Source organism: Poecilia mexicana, unplaced genomic scaffold (assembly GCF_051168715.1).
Source record: "Poecilia mexicana isolate PSO_F unplaced genomic scaffold, ASM5116871v1 scaffold_18, whole genome shotgun sequence".
NCBI lineage: Eukaryota > Metazoa > Chordata > Actinopteri > Cyprinodontiformes > Poeciliidae > Poecilia > Poecilia mexicana.
The window spans coordinates 8,803,265-8,824,975 of NW_028263387.1; the positions used below are offsets into that span (position 1 = coordinate 8,803,265).

At 39.5% G+C, this 21,711-nt stretch overlaps 1 protein-coding gene across 1 annotated transcript; it reads right to left on the bottom strand.

The window, feature by feature from the left end:
• Nucleotides 1–625: 625 nt before the first annotated feature.
• usp12b (ubiquitin specific peptidase 12b) lies at nt 626–20,636 on the bottom strand. The gene is made up of 10 exons (XM_088016002.1): nt 20,469–20,636; nt 15,547–15,627; nt 15,222–15,305; nt 14,045–14,174; nt 11,681–11,940; nt 10,387–10,463; nt 10,194–10,277; nt 8,692–8,889; nt 7,403–7,481; nt 626–3,909 (listed from the first exon to the last, which is right to left on the bottom strand). Exons 1-10 carry the CDS (start codon nt 20,514–20,516, stop codon nt 3,808–3,810), a joined length of 1,143 nt encoding a protein of 380 aa, XP_087872128.1. The 5' UTR covers nt 20,517–20,636; the 3' UTR covers nt 626–3,807.
• Between the last annotated feature and the right edge of the window lie 1,075 nt (nt 20,637–21,711).

The following is a 21,711-nucleotide window of genomic DNA, read 5'->3' on the forward strand; positions in this document are numbered from 1 at the left end:
AAAAAAAAAAAAAGTTCAGAATAACAGATGATGTCACACTTAACAGGAAGGAAGAGCTCTTTACAGATCCACTTTAGAGCACAGCGGTCACCGTTAAATGAAGGTGATTCTCAATGAGACAAAAAGAAAGGAATTAGTGATAAATACACAAAGTTTCCCCCAGAAAACCTGCTAAGCCCGATGTCCGAGTGCTAGGACAGACATTCATCCAGCGGCCCGTTGTGTTTGAGTTATTTTTTTTTTTTTTAAAGTTCACAAGAAATACGAAAATATCACTTGATAATTGTGTGTTATTGAAAGATCAGAAGATTAATACCAACAATAAAGTCTTTAAAAATGCAAACATTTTAAAAAGACTTAAATAAATAAGCAATGCTAAGCCTGGTGGCCCACCACGCTTATAATACACTGGGGTAAGCCCTGAAAAAAAAAAAAAATATATATATATATATATATTAATTAAAAAACACACATTAAGATTCTGCTTTTTTTTCCCCTCAAAATTCTTTATGTAATTCAGAGCAGATTTTTCCTTCCAACACATTTCAGAACAGGAGAACTTTTGGAAAACTTCCCAGAGAAGTTGAGGTCTTCCCTCGACAATGATCCTCTCTTCTCAGGCCTGTTAATTATTTTAAGCAAGCATTTATTTAAAACCCAATTATAATAATATCTGTATTTATGTACACATCAACATCTCTCGTTACAAACTTTCAAAAGTAACTGCTCCTCCTCTCTCCAGAGCTGCCTACACAAAATTGGTAGGACAAAGAAAAGTATAAAAAACATTCAAAGTAAAAGTTAACATTCATAATAATTACAATAACGCTTAAAACAAAAAAGGTCTTGTTTGAAATTAGGTTTGACAACCCATAAAAGATCCACAATCAACTCAATCTGCAATTTTATTTTATTTTTTTAATTTCCCAGTCACGTCTTTGTGCTTATTGGTGAAGCTTTCAGAAAGCATGAAAACCTCACTGTCACTGGGTGTGTGGGAAAAGTCCACAGCTTCTGCCTGAATTCTTCATTTTAAGACCAATTGTACTGCCTGAAATCCACAAACTTATAACAAAGCAACATTTTCCAGAACCTTCTTCAGTGCATTAAAGAGCAGCAGAGGCATGGAGAGGAAGTAGTGTTGTCTTTTTGTCTCTACCCTTTAAAACAAGTGCTTGAGGAGTGATTTTAAAACCTTATGATTAAATAGCTAAAGTAGGCACATCCAAGCTCCATTATTTCTGCAATGTCGCCTGGGTAACTGAAGAGAAAACTGAAAAAAAGTGTAAAAGGTAATTTACATCTAAATCTAGAGAAATCCAACTTCAGAAATGCAGATGGTTTCTTTTTATTGTCCCTCTTACTATTTCGTCACATACAAACAACTTATAAAACACTTGGATTCTAATTCTTGTATGTAAAAGAAGAGGGTCAAATTTGTTGGTTAATGGGTTTGGCATTGTAACCAACAAATTAAAAATAATTAAAAACGTAAGTGACGAATGAAAAACTGAGATTGCACTGAAATTTGAACGGCATGTAATTTCTTGAGCTGACCTACGGGGGCAGTGGTGTGCAGCTAGTCTTCTGCAAATACAGTTAGAAGAACTGGATGCAACCGATGAACATACTAGTGGAAAATCTACAGCTAAATCTTACACCAGAAGATTAGACTTTAGCACTCTAATGGCCTTTCTGATGTTTTCCCAGTAACATTTGAAGTCAGTAGTAGCTGCTTCCTTAGCTAGCATGCTAACGATGTCCGTTATACCAACAGACACGCTAACTCTTGTTGCAAGCTGTCAAATTTTCCATGGTAGCTTAAGCTACCAATTTAGTTAGCTGTTTAAGCTAACTAACTTAAGCCTAAATAGCTTAAGTCAGTTACAGCTATTTAAGGTACATTACGCTTTAAAAGCTTCAGCTAGCCATTTAACCTAAATGGCTAGCTGAAGCCATTTAGGTTAAGCTAGCCAAAATGTATTTTATGCATTTTGTGCATGAAATGCACAAAATGCTTTTGTGCATTTCATGAACAAAAAACAAGTTAAATAGCCAACTTTGTGTTTTAGTTCAGGGATCGACAATTTGTATTTCATTTGTTATACATTTCAAAACTACATACATCATTATTTTTCTGTAAAATTCACTTTATGTTCCATTTTTCTTATTTTGTTGCTAATCCCTTTTAGAGAAACGACAGAGCCAATCCCGTGTTAGCTAATTGAAATTTTCAAGCCATGATCAAAAAGGTTCATAATTGTGTTACGTGAGTTAATGTTAGTTTATGAGTTACATAAACAGTTCTCACAGGTTATACGTTGATTATAAAAAAATATACTTTTGAATTAGGTACAAAACAGTCCCTGCACAGATCAACATCTTTTATTTTAGATAAAGGGGAAAAAAGTTAGCCGTCACTCAGCTCATGCACAGCTGGGAGCACAAAGTAACATGTGGGGGAGGGGAAGTTCCCTAAAGCATTTTCACCTCTTAGGGAGAAGTTTAAGCCACAGAGATGATAAAATGGTTTTTGTTTTTTAAATACGTTAGGAGTCGAACGGTTCTAAACGCGTCACCACTGAATGAAAAGACAGCGCTGTCTTTAAATCTGCTGCTTTATAGCAGCCTGAGTGGGAATGGGGAATCGTTTCTGATCGCAGAGAGAAAAACCTGTCGCGAAAAGATTCTTCTCAATTAAGCAGCGCTCGATAGGATCGCTAACGGAACGGGGCAGACATTGATAAGATCCTTGTAGTGTGTCAGAACTGAGTCTGCTGAGAAATTAAAGTGGATACTTTAGAGGTTTTTTAAAAATGCATTTCTTTCAGACTTGCTCTTCCTTCAATCTTCTCTCTTCTTTTCTCCATCATGTCATCAAACGTGGCTCCTAATGGCACAACACCACTTCATAACCAACCTTCAAGCCTCATTCAACTACAACAGGACAGCTTTCAAAAGTTGCTACTGTAAGACTCGTTGCTCCTCCTGATGCTTAAAAACCAAGCAAACCTTAAAATAAAATAAAAATACATTGTAAAGAAAGACAATATTAAACCGATAAAAACACTGAAAAGGTGAAGTTATACATACTGCAAATTGAATTTTTGGTCAGTTTACGTCACTTGTTCTTTGAATATTTAAAATAAAATAACTTTTTAGCTCTTTCATCATAAATACGGAGCTGTGCTCATCAGTTTGCGATGTGTTCCCACCCCTCCAATGGCTCCCTTGCGCTAAGATACTGCTTATCAGCCACTGATCACAGAAACGCCGCTTTTTCACGCAGCGCTTGGCCTCCAACCCTACATGATGTCAGAGAGGTCTGAGGTGATTGGCTGGACATCTAACAGTGCCGTCAGATCATGGTCGCTTCACTTCCTGGCCGGTGAACACATGACCTGGCAGTTCCACCGCTGCTGAGGAGGGAAGCTAACATAGCAAGGTATTAATACTCAGAAAGAAGCTGCTGCCTCCTCTGTAGCTGCTAATAAACACACGATCAGTTCGGCGTCGTGGTCTCCGTTCCTGGTGCCACAGTGCAAAGCGAGTGTTAGACAGTGGGGGGTTTCTTGGTATGTTAAGGTGCTTGTTGCAGTGTGGTCTCTGAGGATTTGGAATCCCGGAGGCTGGCATGCAACCGGCACGCGCCTCGAACCCGTTTCCCCAAGCGGCGCCCTGGGGTCAAAGCTGCTCCCTGCCGCAGGGGGAATAAAGCCCGGATACTCGTGTGAGCGAACGGGAGGCAGCCGGCGGCTCGTCTGCCAAGTCCAGACAGTCTGCTGGGGGAATTCACCGCTGGCCGCGTCAGTCTCTGGACTGGTAGAACAGGATGTATCCGGACTCGGAGTTCTTGGAGATGTCGGACGTCAGGCCATAGAACTCCTCGATCGCCTGCGCGTCGATTTTCTGAAAGGGAAGAGTGCAGGGTCTGAACTGAGACACAGTCGGGACTCTCGGGTTGTTCTCCAGACCTCTGTAACAAATATCTTTAGCATTGTTGGGTCAATATTTATTCAGCTTTCCCTGAAGCGTCTGGAGAGCTTTACAACAAAAATAAATAAAAACACTGTCCAAACTCCAGGGTTTCTGCAAACCGTTTAAAGTTAAGACCACTATGAATGAAATTCAAGAAGTTAGGTCTATGAGCAAAACAAAACATGCTCATTTCACTTTATTTTTTCTTTTAAACACAACATTATTCTTAGATAAGAGATCATACTTTGAGCTCCTTTCAGAAGGAGCTGATTTAGGATCTCTGTCACTTTAAATCCAATAAGCTGCTGCTGTCCACGCCCTCCAACTCAAAAATGACCACTAACCATCAGATTGCTCAACAATCCCATCACTAAGACTGATTGAAAATGATAAGTTATATATATATATGTAGCAATACATTATTATCTGTACACTGTGTAATTATAGACACACTTGTGTTTTTGTGTGTGATCCGGTGGCCAAGCGATGACATTTCACTGCCAGTTTCACTTACGTGTCTTTCTGCAATGACAATAAAATAAGTCTAAGCGTTAGTAGAGCCTCTGCTTGGGTTGCTTGGTAACAGGCGGCATGCACACTAACCCTGCGTGCGCTTTTACGAGTTATTTTTTGTGTGTTTTTGGGAACACTTCCTGATCGTCTGACTGTGGGAGGGTTTGTTTCCCTATTTGTCATCATAGCTGCATCTGCTGCTCTCTATTCTGGTCCTTTTCTCAGCTGTATTTGTCCTCCATAGCAACATGCAGGTGAAATACCTTACCCACCTATTCAATAGATAAGGACTGGTGCTTGACCACCAGGTTTAAAACCCACTAACCCTCAGATTTCGAAGTTTGTGTCACAACGAACTACGTAGCAGTGCTAACTGTTTCCTGGGTTTTAGCCATGATGGGGGAGCAAAACTGTGATGGTGTGTTTGTGGTTCTTGGTGGAGCTTCATGATTCTCACACTGCACATGTTGCTCTAAACATTATTTGTACAGAATGCAGGTAGCATCGTAGGGGTTGGCAACAGAAGTGAGCAAAACCGTCAACCGGCAATAAATTTATACTTACTCACGATAGACACAAAAAAATCTAGCTAGCTCGGCTAGTGGTACAATAGCAGCCAGTTAGCAGTAACTGAAATGAAGATGTTTGTGTGCGACTCAAACTTCTGACGGTAAAACTACCTGAATATATGATATTAAATTGAAAACCTGTGATTAATGCATTTAAAATTTAAGAAATTTTACTGCATATTTGTCCCAAACATTAGAAGATTTCTTCTCAACCTAAAATCTTTGCAAACCCTGTGAAATCCATTTTGTTGGTCTGTTAATGTTTTACACTAAAAGCTTCTGGGCTGATTGTGAAAGAAATGCAGCTTCAAATCTTGGAGCACAGAAGAAGTTTCAGTTCCAGGCAGAAACGCCCCAAACGGTGTCAGTTCAGGCTTTCAGGCTCAATTTAGACTCCCCAGTTCCTGCCAGAATTAAATAGAGAGGCAAAAAAAAGAAGCCAAGCAAATCTCCTCAAAGCATTAAAATGATAAGTTAGTGTTTATGTTCTGCGAGTTCAGCAGAATCATCCAGACCAGATGTCTGAGCGGCTGAAAAACCCCGCTGTCGTTTTCCAACGCCAGGCCCTCAAAGAGTGCGATCTTCTCTCCACGCTCAACCAGAACGGCGATGCGTCCCACACTTTAAATAAAAACGGGTGAATGATGCAGCGAAACGCTTCCTCTGGTTAATTCAGCCAAACTAAACTGAGCACTGAACCGAAGCTCTGCCTCAGAGTGGGATTTTTAGCATTTGCTGTAACTCATTTACATCAGAACAAGAAACAAAGTTAGTGTTAAACCCACTCTTGTGCAAGCGGCTGCACTTTAAACTTGTTACTCTATTCCTCTTTTGTGGCAATTTATAGTTTGTTACTATCTGATTCTCTCTCTTTTTTTTTTAAATTCCTGCTTTTGTTACTTAAAAAACACCAGAGGAAAACTTATTCAACTTTCTCTGCTTCCACTGCGTCTCAACGCCACGTCTGAACAGCCCGCTGTGATCCAAACTGAGTTTATGAAAAGGTCACAAGTTAGGAAAAAATCACAACTCATTCATAAACACCGGGCCGGACTGTCCACCCGTCCACCGGGCCGGACCGTCCACCCGTCCACCGGGCCGGACCGTCGGACATGTGGCTGCAGAAATCTGGGAAAAATCCCAGATTTTTAATTTTTGAGTATCGATCAAAACAAACTTCATTATGCCTGAAGGTCTGTCCTGGTTCTGTTCTAGCGCAGATGGTATAAAGCAAAACATTTACTCTCACTTCTTCAAATGGATTCGCCCTTAAAAAAAAGTTTAAACCCCCATCCAATATAAAAGTTTGAGAGGCATTTTATATGTTTAATATTAACCATAAACTTCACTGTATTTAAGGGATTTTGAGTGACAGACAAAGTAGAGGATAAACTAAAAATGGAAAGAAAATGATGGAAAGTTAAACAATTGCTTGAAAAAAAACTTTGCTATATTATTCACCTTACAGTTCAATAAACTACTGGTTTATTAAATAAAATACAGTAGTTAGAACTCGCAGATGCAACAAAAATGTAAAAGGTTTTAATAGAAGAAAAAGTTTAGAAACAGTGGCTGAATGAATCTGAATTGGTTTCTGTTTCCATTTAAAAATAAATCTGTCTTCAACACGGACAGAAGTTCAATTTTCAAAAGAGAAAGATCCAGGTCGACCTGACCAGCAAAGCTCCTCTGCTGCAGACGACTGATGTTTCCACTGGAAAAAAAGCAGAGCTGGATGTCGACGAAGACAAAGAGACTGAAGGCAAGAAAACTGGAAAATAAATCCAAGAACTAAAGAAAATCCGCTTCCTTTTTTCTCCTAGTTTTTACTGTTTGTAGAAAATCCACCTACCCTTTTATTCCTACCCATTACTCAAAATTAAACATCAACATTTATCAGTCAATGCTTACAACGCAACACAAAACACTGGAGTCATTAATGGTGTTATCTCACCATTAATGAAACAATGTTATGTTAATATTAATGTTGTATATTACAGAGGAATGCCTCGGTTTCAGCTTTGATTGGTTTCCTCCAACATCAGTTTTTGCTCTTTGTTATTTTTAACCTTTTTATACTACTCATTTAGTTTTCTCCTGTTTTAAATGGCGACTCTTGTAAAAATCAGCCAACATTTTATAAAGTCGTCTCAGTTATGGCTGCATGAGAAAGTCTGAAGTGTTTCAAACAAGCAAACTCTGTAAATCTTTGACTAACGACAGAAAAACAAACGAAACACACAATTATTAATGCTCTAAATGTCTTACACAGACCACTGAACTACTAAATAGTCTAACACATTTCAGTGTTTTACCACTGAATTAGAAACGTCCGCTCCTACCTCTACGATGTCGTCGTCAAACAGCAGCCAGAAGCCGTGGCTCTTGACGATGGTGATGTAGTGTCCGCGATTGGGACCGCTGCAGCGCAGACACACAGGACAGAAGGTTTACGTCAAACAGATGAAAAGTGTTCTTCTGTTTTCAGACGAGAGAGCAAATCAAGTTAAAACTCGAAGGCTGGCATAAAATCCGTGCTAATCGTGGTTAGCAAGTTGTTACAAACTGCAGCAGGCTAACCTTTGGGTTTACATTAAATCATGAGGCACTGATGTATTTTTCTTACATCATTTCAAAAGAGCGGCTTAAGAATAAAACATTAAATTCAAATGGACATTTGAATATGGATGACAGCAACTTGGCAACTTTTACCCCCAAAATTTTACTTGTCATTGTTGTATTAAAAATTACAATATTTCTTATAAAAAGTATCTTTTGTAAAATAACTATCAGGTATCACTTTGTACCACATTGACTGGCAACAAGCTGTAACGTAGGAATAGACCAGATTAGTTAATTTCTTTAAAGTCCAAAAAGTTTAAAAAAAAATGCTGAAGTAGGCTTCAGACTTGAATCCTCCCATTTACAGTTTTCAGATTCACTCAAATCTAAGCTCAATGGTTTTATGTTGTTTCGACTCTAAAAGTTACTTATAATACAGAAGACTAGGAATTTACTTACAGAAACCCATAAAACACAGTTTCACTGTAATTTTGATCTGTAAAAATGACACTGAAGTTAGCATGTGATTGGTGGCACTTTCACCATTTAGGAAAATAAAACAATTTCTACAGCATCTGATCATCCAGTTCAACACGCAGTTTAATCCCAACTGGACCATTTTATATTAACCAGATGTTTATGAAGACATTTGTTTACTGTGAAAACTTTATTTGTAGGAACACAAACAATGGATTTATCTTATGTTTGCAGTTTGGACCATTAAGTGTCCTGTTAAAAACTACGTTACTTCATGAAGTCAAGCTAATTATTAGTCTTTGAAATGCTGCTTTAAGATGGGCAACCTTTACTTAACTTTCAAAAACTGGAAATACGTAGTTTTCATGATGACATAGTTAAAATCTTCATGAATGGATGAGTCAAAGCAAAACTCCAAGTACGTTTTTGATGAGAAAACATTTTAACATGATATAAAGCTAAAAAAAAAAGAAGTTGATTTTACATAATACCCCGCCTTCTAGTCTTCCGTTTGCATATCTGTAATTATCAAACTCTGTCAATCTAGAACTACAGAAGGAAAAATAAAACTCTGATCTAATTTCGGACCTACCTGCCACAGTGGACGACAACAGCGACCAGGTCGTACATGCGGTCGGGGTTGGTGGCGTCGCCCGACGTGTTGAAGAGGCGGAGCTCCAGCGGGAAGACGACGCGATAGGACAGCTTGGTGTAGCGGTGCAGCTGGTCCATGTACTTAAAGCGCTTGAGGTGGAGGGCGAGGATCATGGGCAGCTTTTTTACCCTCATCCTGACAGAACAACGCAGCAAACGTTTGAGTCAATTCATTGAAAAAAAGACTTACAGTGAAGAGCAGCTGCAGAACAATTCATAGTTTTAGATTTTGTCGCGTTTCCCTGGAAATAAACATGATAAACCAGCAGAAAGTTGAACATCATTGTGAAACGGGAAAAATTGATAGATGAGGTTTTATAAAACATATATAAAAATGTTCTTTCAGGAAGAAGTTGTCCTTTCAGTAGGACGACGGCCCAAACATGCAGGCAGACACGTGGAATGGGTCAGATCAAAGCATATTCATGGTAAAATGGTCAATAAAAGTCCATAATTAAACCCAAAAAGGAATTTGTGACCAGACATAAGCATTCTCCTTTTACCAAGAAGAACAGGAAAAACCATGTTACTCTTTATCGGACACTCCTCGTCAGTCTGTCACTAAAACTCCCTACAAAATGGGCTCAAGTTTGTGACTGTAACTTGACAAACTTTTGCACATGTTCACAGATGATGATCAGAAAGTTTTGATTCAAAATAAACAAAGCTTGCAAAAAAAAAAATCCTTCAAGAAAAACTTTAAAAAGCTGTCAGTAGTCAGTTCAAGGCCAAAACTTTCAGAAAATCCAGGGCAGTTCCAGAATAATGCAGCATGTTTTCACTGTTTTCCTTCCTCCTCATTCAGCTGCAGCTCTGCTGTTCTTTCTCCTTCACGTTAATGCGAGGTTCAGCCTCTGCTGATAGCCCTTTACGTCCTTAATGGATGTTACTAGGTGCACTTAGCTGGCTCTCCGGTACAGAAATACATGCAGCAGCACTTGAGAAGACGCGCTTAACGGTTTCCAACCGCAGAAAGCTAAAAACGCGGCAGCGCTGTTAATGCAAGGGAAGTCTGGGGGGGTTAAGCGACGTCCAACAGGCGTCTGGCCAGAGATACGCCCGCGAAACCGATTCTCAGAATGTAACAGGAAGGCCCTGACAGGCTGCCATGGTGACGTCAGATGTGGTTTCAGGGTTGATCTCTAATGGAACAAAACCTACCAGAGTTTGTTTACTGTTAGTAAAAAAAACACTCTGCAAAAACCAAGTGGGCGCTCAAAGGAATCATATGATGTTTTTTTATTTTCAGCGTTTGTATCACATAAAAGTGTTATTACATTAAAGCTACAGGGATGATTCAAGACGATGATCGTGGGTCTAATTGCTCTACAAAAATTAGGTGTGTTCCACCACATCAGGAAAGAACGCCACTGGATTTATTTGCGTGTTTTCTGCTGTACAAATGTGAGAGACGTGAATAGAAAAGGTGGTGTCACCTACCGTTTCTGAGCTTCCTGTTTGCTGCGACATTGCTCACAGTAATATTTATACTCGCTGCATAACGTCTCTGTGTTGCTGAAGCCCCTGTTGAGCACAAAAAGGAGAACTCGTCCATAAAACTTCACTAAGAGCTAACATTTTTTTTGTTGGGTTTGATGAAATAAAAAAAAGAAAAGAGAGAAAGCAGGACAACCTGAGACAGTGTGTGATCGAAGTGTTCTGCTCCACGTCCACTGACAGATCCAGGAAGTCCTCGTCCTTACTGCTCACCTGCAGCAACCAAAAACAGGTCAACTGCTGACCAACAACGGCGGAGCTAATCAGTCCCTCCAGGTCGTTGCAAGGTTGTTGTTTTTTTTGATTGCTGCGGCCTAAAATCGTTGATTTTGTGGCACGTTTTTTTTTTTTTTAAAAAGTTGCAATATTTTTGCTTTCTTTTTGCCATAACATGATTTTACAAAAACGTTGAAGTTGCTGCACATAACCTTCCCCTGTTTCTCTCTGTCTTTCTATTGTGGCAATAAAGATTTCTCTTAAATAAGTGGAAAGCAACAGTGAGAAGAACTATTTCTTTAAAGAGAACTGGGTTAATTCCTGGTATTAACTAACTAGGAAGCAATGTAAAATAAGCAACATTGGTATTCTTGTTACCAAGCTTAATAGATCAACTAGTCAACGTCTGGCCAACATTATCTGCATGCAGCACAGGGACTCGACTCAAGTTGGAAGAAAACTGCAGAGCTTTTTGCCTTTTGGCTCTGGCTAATTGCTGGATATGACAGAGACCAGCAGCAGTGTAACCGGTGGCAGCATGTGAATGGTGCATTTAAAGATAGTTTTAAAAAAAAAAATCAGGTTTCTACATTGTACCCTGCAAGCAAATGGTATCGCTTAGCATCACGTACACTTTCAACTTGAACACGACGTTAAGTTGGACGGAGGTGAAAGGGATTGTTCATAATTCAGTCGAGTTGCATTGGTCAGGAAAGAAGGAACAACAGATTTGTGGAAAAGTTGCAATGAACGGTGAAAATTGCAAGTCCATGCCAAATAAACCTGTCGCAATAAATCTGTTAACCTGTTAATAGATTTAACTTAACGTTCAATAATCTGTATTTGCATGATTCATCGTTTTTCTCCAATCTGGTGCGCTGGTTTCAACCGGACCTTTTTTTTTTTTTTTTTAAACAATTTTGTTTACAGACAAAATTGTAATTAATTTTATTTGTTCTTTCTGATGTTTTATTTATTTATTTAAAATGTCTTCCAGTTCCAGCATTAAAGAGAATGTGCTCTTGCATTATTGTGCCATTTCCATTATATAACCTAAAATGGTCTCAAAACAACAATATTATCGGTTATCACAATAAGCTCTGGGACGATTTATCGTCCAGCAGAATTTCTTACGACAGGCCATCAAACGAGGAGTGAACTTGTGTTAATTGCAACTTCCTGCAGGGACCAGCTGACATGAAACCCCAGCTCACAGCTTCGCAGTTGAGGCAGCGCGTCTCGTTGGTCAGCGTTCCCTGGAAGATCTCGTGGACCCACGTCTGCTGAGTCTCCTTCCCGCTGTCGCCTTCGCCCCCGCCGCCCCCTCCGTCACCACATCCGCTCCCATTCTGCACCAGTTTTCCGTTCTGCTGTCGCTCCTGGCTCTTCTCCTCCTGGAGGAGGTCTGCGATAGTGTTGAGGAGGTAGTTGAGGAATTCGTGGGCATCCTGCTGCATGTAGTTGTCAAACAACTCTGGGGAGGAGAGATGCGGACACGTCAAGGAGAAAGATAAATACTCGATCGTGTTACGACCACAGATTTATGTGAGCGACCGGGCCGGTCGACAGGAAGCCTGGTTATAGTTGACATGGGAACAGATGGAGCTAAATACAGGGAAATTCATGTTCACCTTCCAGCGAGACACTGATCTTAAACAGCCAGAGCCGTTCTGTGGTGGAATGGTTTACATCAGTGTTTCTCTAATGCTTTCTGTCATGCAGCTTAAGTTGTACAACTTAAATGTTGCAAGTCTGGGAACAATTTTCAAGTTCAGTTTTCTAACTCAATAAGTAACATTTAATCAAGACTGCTCAGTCTGTGGTTCTCAAAAGAGAAGAAGTGCAACTGAGTCACTAGGATGTAAAACCTTTTAAACTGTAAGCATGGGTTACTTAGCTTCTTTGGTTTGTTTTTTTTCAAAAGGTATTTAGCTTTTTAACACTTTTGGTGCAACATTTATAACAATATTGCTAATATTTTCAGCTTGTCAGAAGATATGAAATGATGATAGACGGAGTATAAGAGCCAGACTAAGGTTTTAAATTGTAATTTTATGAGAACTGTACGCCAAACTTCGTTAAAATGAGGAATGCTGGACGCAGCGGCGGTTCATCTATGTGTGCCTCAGTCCTCTACGCGGCCATGACAGGTTCGAGTCTCATCCTGTTGACCTTTGCCCCTCTCTCACAAGCTACTTTCCTGTCATTTCACTTTCAAATAAAGGCCAGCAGAGCCCAAAAAATGTTCTTCTTGTGAGATTATAGTTGGTATCAATTTTACAAGGAAATAAGCTTTTAACATGTCAAATTATTATCAGCCGCAGGGCTGAATCGATTGTTAAACGAGTGTCCATTTCAAAGAACCAATCACGGACTTTATGAGGTGTCTATAACTCTATTGAACCCTTTTTTTCATTAAAGCGAGTTTTTCCTCGTAATTTTACGACTTTCTTCCACCAGTATTGAGTCTTTATTCTTCTAATACTATAACTACTAACTTGGTCACAAAACGTTGTCATATTTGGTTTACTAACCTCAGCCGCCATTACTCTTTTCACTGTCACAAACCACGGAGTGGCCCGCCTGTCTGTGCAGACTGCTCCTGCTGGCTTGAACACGCAGCCTGTTGAGTCATTTGAACACTACTGCCCCCTAGTGACCGGAGGCTTGATTATCAGTCAAGCAAGACTAAAAACAAGAATGAAGTCCCTTCTGCTTCTTAGCCCCACTATTTCAGACGTACTGGTTTAGATAAAAGATATACTTGTGTTAGAAATTATCATTTGGTAGTTTGGGGTGCTTCACTAGACTTCCCACTGAGCTTTGAACTACTTCAGTCTCTAGGTATACAGCGTTGGTCGACACAAACCAAAACAACATGCAGATGTGATTCCTGTGAAATCTGGTTCTACTGGACCAGAATACAAATACATGCCAAACTCCTCTGATTTTTATTTGTAAACTTTTTTCAAAACCCGTGTAAGTCCTGTTGTTTTCCACCTTACACTTATGCACTACTTTGTGGCGGTCTTGTCACAGAAAATCCCCATGTATTTTTTTCTTTTTCCACTTCACATAAAATCCCAATTATGTCCATTACAGTCTGTGTTTGTAATGTGGACAAAGCGTTGGACAAGTTCAAGACGTACGACTACTTTTGTAGGGAAAAAGAAACCTTTAAAGCAAAGTAAAGTTTCAGAGACAAGTGACATCTGTGTGCCATTCTTCTGATTTGCTTCCTGCTCCGTGATTTCACCGACAATATGACTGCCTCAGCTGTGTGATTAACTTCTCAGCTGATATCCATCGTCCCCATCTTCTTCCGCTTTTCCAAGGCCGCTGCTTGCATCAGTACTCTCAGCTGTGCTGCACCACCATGAAAGGAAGTTTGTTTCAATGACTCAATGTCTTTGTTCTGAAGACTTGGTGCTAAATGCTTCCCAGTGAGATTACAGGATGCGTCGCGCTCTGACATCAGTGGCAGCTGCACATTCTTCCAAAGCCGTTCCATGAATACTCTACGAAATTATTCTGCATCTTGATACAAGCCTGCCTTCCCACCCCCCGTCGATGCCTACCGTTTTCCTTCCTTAGCCGAGAGATGAATTTCTTGGGAGGGATGACTCCGACTTTTTTCTTCTGAGTGGCGATGCTGTTGAAGAGGTCGGCCAGGCAGGTGAGGAGGGACTCCTTCCTCCGAGGCTGCACCTGAGATCAACGCCACAAGTCACAAAGGCTTTCATAACCTCCAGTTATGTCTTTAACAACAAGCTGACATGTGTTTTAACGTGGGTTACAGTTTTGCAGTCATCTGGTTTTAAGGTAAGTTGCACCTTAAAAAGTCTTGGTCAGTTTTGAACCCAATCGTTTCATTTCTACCTTCTTTCATTTCCTGTCAAACATTTTCATACTCGCGTCAGAGAAATAAATTGTATCTGGAAGGCATTTCACATTAATTTATAATTTAAAGGGACAGTATTATGTATGATCCATTTTTTAGCGTGATGAAGTAACTATGTTACCTTCAGATGAACTCAAATTCAAGGAATTTGGGTTTGTAATTTAATGCCTTGAAATTGGGCCTCTGTCTCTTTGAGAAGCTCCTGCTCTTTCTGAAACTCCGCCTACAGGAAGTCAACACAACATCGCTCCTCTATTAACCCTTTAAGAACATTTTTAAGTAGCTGGTATAACGAGGTCAGCAGATGCTAGGTTCCACCAGGTATATGCTAATTGCTGCTGGCTAGTCTGAAGGAGCTGAGGAGAGCCTAGGTCCATCCAGGTCCTTTTGCACAGCTGAAAGGTTGCCATGGAGATAAAAGGTTTTCTCAGACATGCATGAAAGAATCAAGGCAACACTCAAGGTGTATTTTTGATGAGGGGAATAACATTATAGCATGATGTAGAGCTCAAAAAAGTCAATTTTACAAAATAATACCACTTTTAAAAAATCTAACACAAGAACTGTGTTATTTTGACTGGGAAAGCGCTTCATTCCTCAAGCACTTTACCTCAAATAATGAAATAGGAACAAATGCGTCTCGTCCAAGTATACCTTTCTGCAGCTCATCAGCTGCATAGTTTCTGTATCTGCTGTTGTTATTTTGACCCCTATTTTTGCGCCCCATTTCCAGAAACTCGTCATAAAGCCTCCTGATATCAGTGATTTTTGGCCGCCCGCTGACAGCTTTGAGGTCAGCATCTGAATCAAATCCATGTGGCCACCGGTGTGCGAGTTCTGTATTCAACACTCACCTTGTACGCCAGCACCTTCTCCCTGAACGGTCGGCAGAAATACAGAGCCTGCAGCACCGAGTTGCAGTAGCAGGTGTTGCCAAACTAGATGAGAGGAAAAAGAACAGGGAGGCAGATGAGATTCTTTAGAGTGCGTATGTTTTATTAGCATCCATTTAACACAAATGAAGTACAGCCATCTAGGTTTGCTTTAATTTAAAGTCCGAATTATGAAAAAGAAATATATATGTATGTATGTATGTATCAGAGCAGGCACGTCATTAGCTAGTAGTAATATAGAACAAAAACAGAAGCCTAGAATACGTAAGTATTCAGAAATACTTACGTTGACCAATCCAAAGTAGTGTTCATTAACAGGAAACTGTTCCGGTCCAATCTCCTTTTCCAAGGCAGAGGCATTGGCGCCCTGAAGAAGTCGGGAGGAGAAAACAGCAGAATTAATGTTTTACTTAAACGTTTCTTATCACAGCAAGAAAAAAAATGAGTAACCACAGACAGGACTAGATTTTCCATTCCTTACAGTTTCCTAGTCTTTTATTTGTTCCTGTTTTCCTACTGCCCTGCAGCAATCAGCACTTTTTTAAAACAGCTAATAAAACTCAATTTAGATGGTTTGCAAACTACAAAACAACACGTCGTGGTCCGTTTTTAAATTCGGTTGACTTTTTTGGAACTATGGCCCAATAATTCGGGTCTATGTTGATAACCAATACTAAAACTGCCGTTACAATGGATATTATATACATTTCAGTCCTCTTTTATCAACCTGGGAAATACGACCACTGAACCACTGTTTAACTTCTTCAGTTAAACAAACGCATGACCAGAAACATAAGCAACAGCAACATGATTTTAAACATCGGTTGTTAATATTGGCTTAGGTTTACTTATTTCGATACATTGAAAAATGACTAAAATCAGTCGATACCGATGTCAATACCGATATATTGTGTAACCATAGTGCTAAAATCATAAAAAGGTCTTCAACAATCATTTACAGTCAAAATATTTATAAAAACTAGGGGTGGCGAAATGGTATTAAAGTTTTATCACGATACTTTGTGTTTGCCTGACACAGAAATCAAAAACTGCCCTTGAAAAACATTTGGTGTGATTTATATCACTAAACTGCTCACAGATACTGAATTTCCTAATATTTTCAGATTTATTGATACTCTAATTGATAAAAGATAGCAAAATGATCTATCCTGACAATACGGAGAGTTTTGGGCAATTCAAAGCATTAATAATTAGAATTTATCATGACAACCATTAAACAAAATTCTGATCACAATAACAATTTTATCACAATACGTGATACGATAAATGCCCATCCTCAATGAAACCTATCTGGTGTGTTTGACAGGGTCAAAGCACTTTCAAGTCCCAATATAGATGTTTTCTTCAGCACTGAGAGATCATCTGATACTTTCCTCCTAAAATGACCGCAAGAGAGTCAGTCATCCAAGTGAAACCCCGTCAGTTAACACCAGGAGGAAATAAAAAACCACAACCTACCAACCAGAATGTTGCAGGTCCACTTAGCTGGAAAACTGTGTAACCATGAAGTGATGTGAGTAAGATACAGCATTTACTCGTTTTCAATTGGTGAATATATATGTGCAGAAATTAAATAGAAAGTTGAATCCGTTTCCAAACTTGTCAGATGTCCCTCATCGGCCATCTTTACTAACGCCAGTAGCCTGACCTGTGAGCCTCTTGTGATGTCATCAACCCAAAAATACACACAAAGCAGGATTTGCAGCCTTTTTTTTATCCTTCAGCCCACTTTTAAAAATTCTGTATTTGGTGGAATCCGGTTGTAAAAATCCCTGCCTCACGATCAAGTTATTTTTATTATTGTGTTGGTGATGAGATGGACCGCTGAGTGTCATAATTCCCCAAAACGCTTTAAGTATCAGAACAACCTCACGTTAGCATCTTAAAGTGATGAAATCAATTTGTTGCTACAAGAACAACACAAAATGTGACTTTACAGAGAAAGCAAGTAAATAAATAAAACTTCATGATCATTTCTAGGGTTTCCTCTAAATGTAACTGATCGTGACGCACCGCTACAACTAAATAAAAGCCACCACAACTTCAAAATGAAATGCTACCACGATATGTTTCACATATGAAATGTAGCTAAACATATAGCTTACGTCTATGCACTTATACCAACCATAATCAGAGTTTGGAATCAATTTAAACAGTATGAAGCGTTAAAATTTATATTATTTGTTTAAAAAATAGAGAGAGATGTCAGCTGCTGGAAGCTGGCCACTGTGCGCTGCGCTACTTTCAGGAGTGAAGAAAAACTAGAGGTGACAGTCTGAGGCAGAGGCAGAGAAAAGGTGTTTTTAGTTCAACCTGTGAATGTTAATGTAGCCAATTAATACAGCTTGGCCTTAATGCACAATCATTCAGACATATCTTACAATATAGAACAAAAACAGAAACCTAAATGCTTTACAAAACGCTCTTTCAGGCATATTTTGGTGGGAGCAGAGACACAGAAACAAAGGACAATGATGACAGCAGTAGTGATGATGATGCAGCTTCTCCCTTCAGGGGTTCGCTGGATAAACTGCAGCGGCGGAGCTCAGCGCCACATTGCAGTCCATGTAAAGTCAACAAGAGGCTAACAACGAGTTGCTGTCTGGGCTGAGGTTATTTATCCAACAAACACCGCCTCAGAACAGCCGAGAGGTTGTAAACAACAAGACACAGCAAACTAACTCTCTGATGTTTGAAAGGCAGAGGAGACAAAAAAAGGGTGAAAAAAAAAGGAGCTGAAAACACACAAAGACATTAATTATTAACACTGTCATTGCCGGTTTAAAGTGACAGCTTGGAACCGAGTGTTAGAAATGAAAGTGAATAGAAGAATTATTCATAAGACGAATGTATTAAACGGAAGTTAAATGAAAGCGAGGCAGCGTTGACTTGAAACTATGAAGTAAACATCTTTACTCTATTAATATGCTATCTCAAGTTGTTCAGCTGAGTTTCAGACCATCTTAGGCGTGAGAAAGAGTCTAACACTCGACCGCTGGATGGTTCGTGGTGAGAGTTTTTCTTTTTTTTTTCTTTTTCCTTTCTTTTTATTTTTTTCAAACCAACAGCGAGACGGAAATTTCAAGCTGCCTTGGACTTATAAATAACTGTTCCCTACCTCAACCTGTTCCTGCACACTGCTGGACAGGTGGCTGAAAAAAAGCTTTGTTCTCACTTAAAGCGAAGAAAAATCCAGCTTTAACAAAAGCTTCAAAACCACGACTAAATTTAAAGGTTTGTTTTTATTCTATATTCTTTCTTAACTTTATGCACAATCAAAAAAAAAAGATGAATAATTCTTCAAAAACTAGCAATAATCAATTTGCTCTTTCATTTTAGCAGCATTAGGGATACATGTTGATGTTGAAAGAACAGTGAAAGAACAAACATAAAGGGATTTTTACTCAAGAACATCATCTGGTGAAGACCTCCAATCTACAGCAGCAGCATTTTGCATTCCCTAAACGTGTGAAGAAAAAAAAAGTTAACTCAGCTCCACTTCCTGTTTCACCAGCCAATAGATATAAACTTAAGCATTAAATATGACAAAACTTACCCTCTAAACCACACTCTTCTTTGAGCTCAATATTAAACCTGTTCTCACGGTTCTGTTCTTGATAGAGGAACACAAACACACCAAAGCTCATATTGGGAAGTTAATTAGTCAGGCGATCTGTTTAAATAGCCAGCCTGCAGTCAGCAGCTTAACACAGCTCCCACACTTTAGCTTGACACTTGTAGTTTTACAAACAGCAGAAGTTTAGCAGATAATACTTTTTTCCCTGCCGCTTAAAAGAAAGACAAATGACGCTGTTTGTGCTAAAACAAGCATCTGTAGGCTTGAGCAGATAGCCTGACTAATTCAGTTTAATTTATTTGTCCCTGAGGGGCGATTTGAAAGCACATGAATACTACAAATAGACTCAAAAGTGACAGCTCAGTCAAAATCATTCACGAGAAAGCTGCTAATTAACTATTTAACCTGCTAACAACAGAGTGTTATAGATTTATTACTCAACTAATGCCTAGTAGGGACTTAACACAGCTACTGTGTCCAAAGAAAACAATGGGTAGATAACATTGCTATATCATAAATCATGTTGCATTGTTTTAATATCAGTGGCATAGTAGTTGGGTTTTAACTTTAAATAGAAATAATTATTCAAGTTATACATTTTTGACATTTTTTTGTGTTATTCCATGAGATCATGAAATCAGTGTTAGCATATCCAGAAATATCACACCACGAGTGTACATACAACAGAAAATACTCCCAAACAGTTGAATATGTTCATTCTGTAGGTTTGGCAAAAAAAAAAAAAAAAAAAATGTAGCAGACTGTTTTTAAGCCAGCTCACTGGCAGTGTGCAGTGTGCAGCAACAGGTACGTATTAAAGCACAGAAATGCTACAACGAAAAGTTTGGTGTTTTTCCACGGCACCCGTTTCAGGGTATTTTAACGGGAGCTTTTGATTTTAATAAACATGATTCCGTGGAGAATGTGCGTGTCTGAGGAATGCGTTGCCTGCCATCCTGACTGCAGAACCTCCACAGGGTCTTAGAAAACTTGTTAACAATTGTTTCCTTTTAATTTCACCGAATAAAGCTCCCTGTTGTTTTTATTAAACTATTAGGGTTTTTACTGAGTCATTCAGGTTCTATCCTCTATCTCACCCTCTTAAGCTCAAAGCAGCATCAGCTGCCTTGAGGTGTTTACATCCTCTACAGCGCAGTTCTTCGCTGGTTTCTGTTATATTTCTGCTATTTGAGGGAAAGTACAGACGTGTAGGCAGGAACTGTAAGTTTCATTTATATATACGACAGCAACTTCAGCCCAAAATAGAACTCCAAATGGCTAGCAGGCTAAGCTAGCCGTTTCCCGACCATTTAGTCAGTCCAACTAACCACAACCAAGATGAAGCTGCTTACTAACTGTCACACACACAGCCGGTGTGAGCACAACACGATCCCGTTAACTCTCCAAACAGCAGCGTGTTCGGGCCCGGAAAGCTGCCCTGGCCCGAACAACTTTCTGGGGACGCTGTGTGTTTTTATCATGTTGTTCTGTGAGGCTAACAAACAGGCTAGCAGCAGCAGGACAGCTAACAGTAAGCATGAGACCAGTCAGGGTTCAGCAGACCGGGCAGCGAACGGTACCGGCCTAACCACCCGCTTTGCCCTCCTTACCATCGTACAAATCGAGGCGATCTTTCGGACTGTCATCAGTATTTCCATCCGTGCGCCGCCATGTTGGACCGAACCCCGATGTTAAAATAATTAGACCCGCTGCGGCTGCAGAGTTCCGGGAGGGCGAGTCGAACCTGCCTGCTGCCCCTATCGGTACTGTCAAAGTGAAGCAGAAGGGAACGACAGTGAGAGCTTCCGGTATGACCTTTCAGAATAATTTAAAACATTACAACAAAACAAAAAGGCAAATTTTGGGGGCTAAACACGTTCCAAATTTCATCAAACTTTACAGAAAATTGTCTGAAATCCAATAATTTTAATGGAATTAAGTGGGCGTGGCCAAACTGCTCCACAGCGCCCCCTGACGTGAGATAGGTCAAGTCGTACATAATAGAGATCTGAAACCCAAATAGTGAGAAGTTGTTGCCAAGTGGTGAAATGCTGATGCTAAATAGTGACATGCTGTTGCCAAAAATATTGTTGATAATTTGATGCTTTTGTTGAACCGTGTACATAGGATAAAAGTATGCCCCATTTTTTACTGCCGTTATTGTCAATTATTTTGGTTTTGTTCCAGATTATTGAGACGCCACTGCCAAATAGTGACATGCTGTTGCCAAATGTATTGTTGATTTTGCGATACCATTTATTATGACACTTACGTTGTTGCCAAATAGTGACATACTGTTGGCAAACATATTGTCGATTACTTATTTATTTATATTGTGACGCTGTAGCCAATTATTATGACGCCGAATGCTGCAACACTGTTACTGAATAGTGCAGTGCAGTTGCAGACTGTTGCAACATTGTTGCCAAATAGTGACATTTGGCAACAGCATCTCATCTCTGGGCAAAGAATCAATTGCCTTGTTGTTGTGTTCACTTGTTTCTCTGATGAAGACAGATTGAAATGTTCATCTCCTTCAAGTTTGCACATTAAAGCTGAAAACTGATATATGAGCACCAGTCTTTTATGTCTTTACAAGCTTTTGTTTTTTTAAAGATTTTTTTTTCAGCACCATAGTGACCTTCATGTGTAGAATATTGCAATAATGCTGCCAAATTGTGATATGTTGTGGCCAAATAACGACACACTGTTATAGGCTGGTCATGTGGTGACATCACCTTCTCCCCGCCAATTTAATTGTCTGTTTTAAAATAATTTTAAAAACTGCACGTGTCTTGAACAAAAAGTTGTTTATTTTTTGTTACGTTTTTTTATTTGCTTCATGCTGCAAAC

Excerpts from the sequence above, each read along its gene's own strand:
- usp12b (XM_088016002.1), bottom strand. The coding sequence starts at position 20,516 with ATGGAAATACTGATGACAGTCCGAAAGATCGCCTCGATTTGTACGATG. Across the intron at positions 14,175-15,221 it reads AGAAGGTGCTGGCGTACAAG|GTGCAGCCTCGGAGGAAGGA; the intron begins GTGAGTGTTGAA and ends CGTTGATCTCAG. Across the intron at positions 3,910-7,402 it reads TTGACGACGACATCGTAGAG|AAAATCGACGCGCAGGCGAT; the intron begins GTAGGAGCGGAC and ends CTTCCCTTTCAG.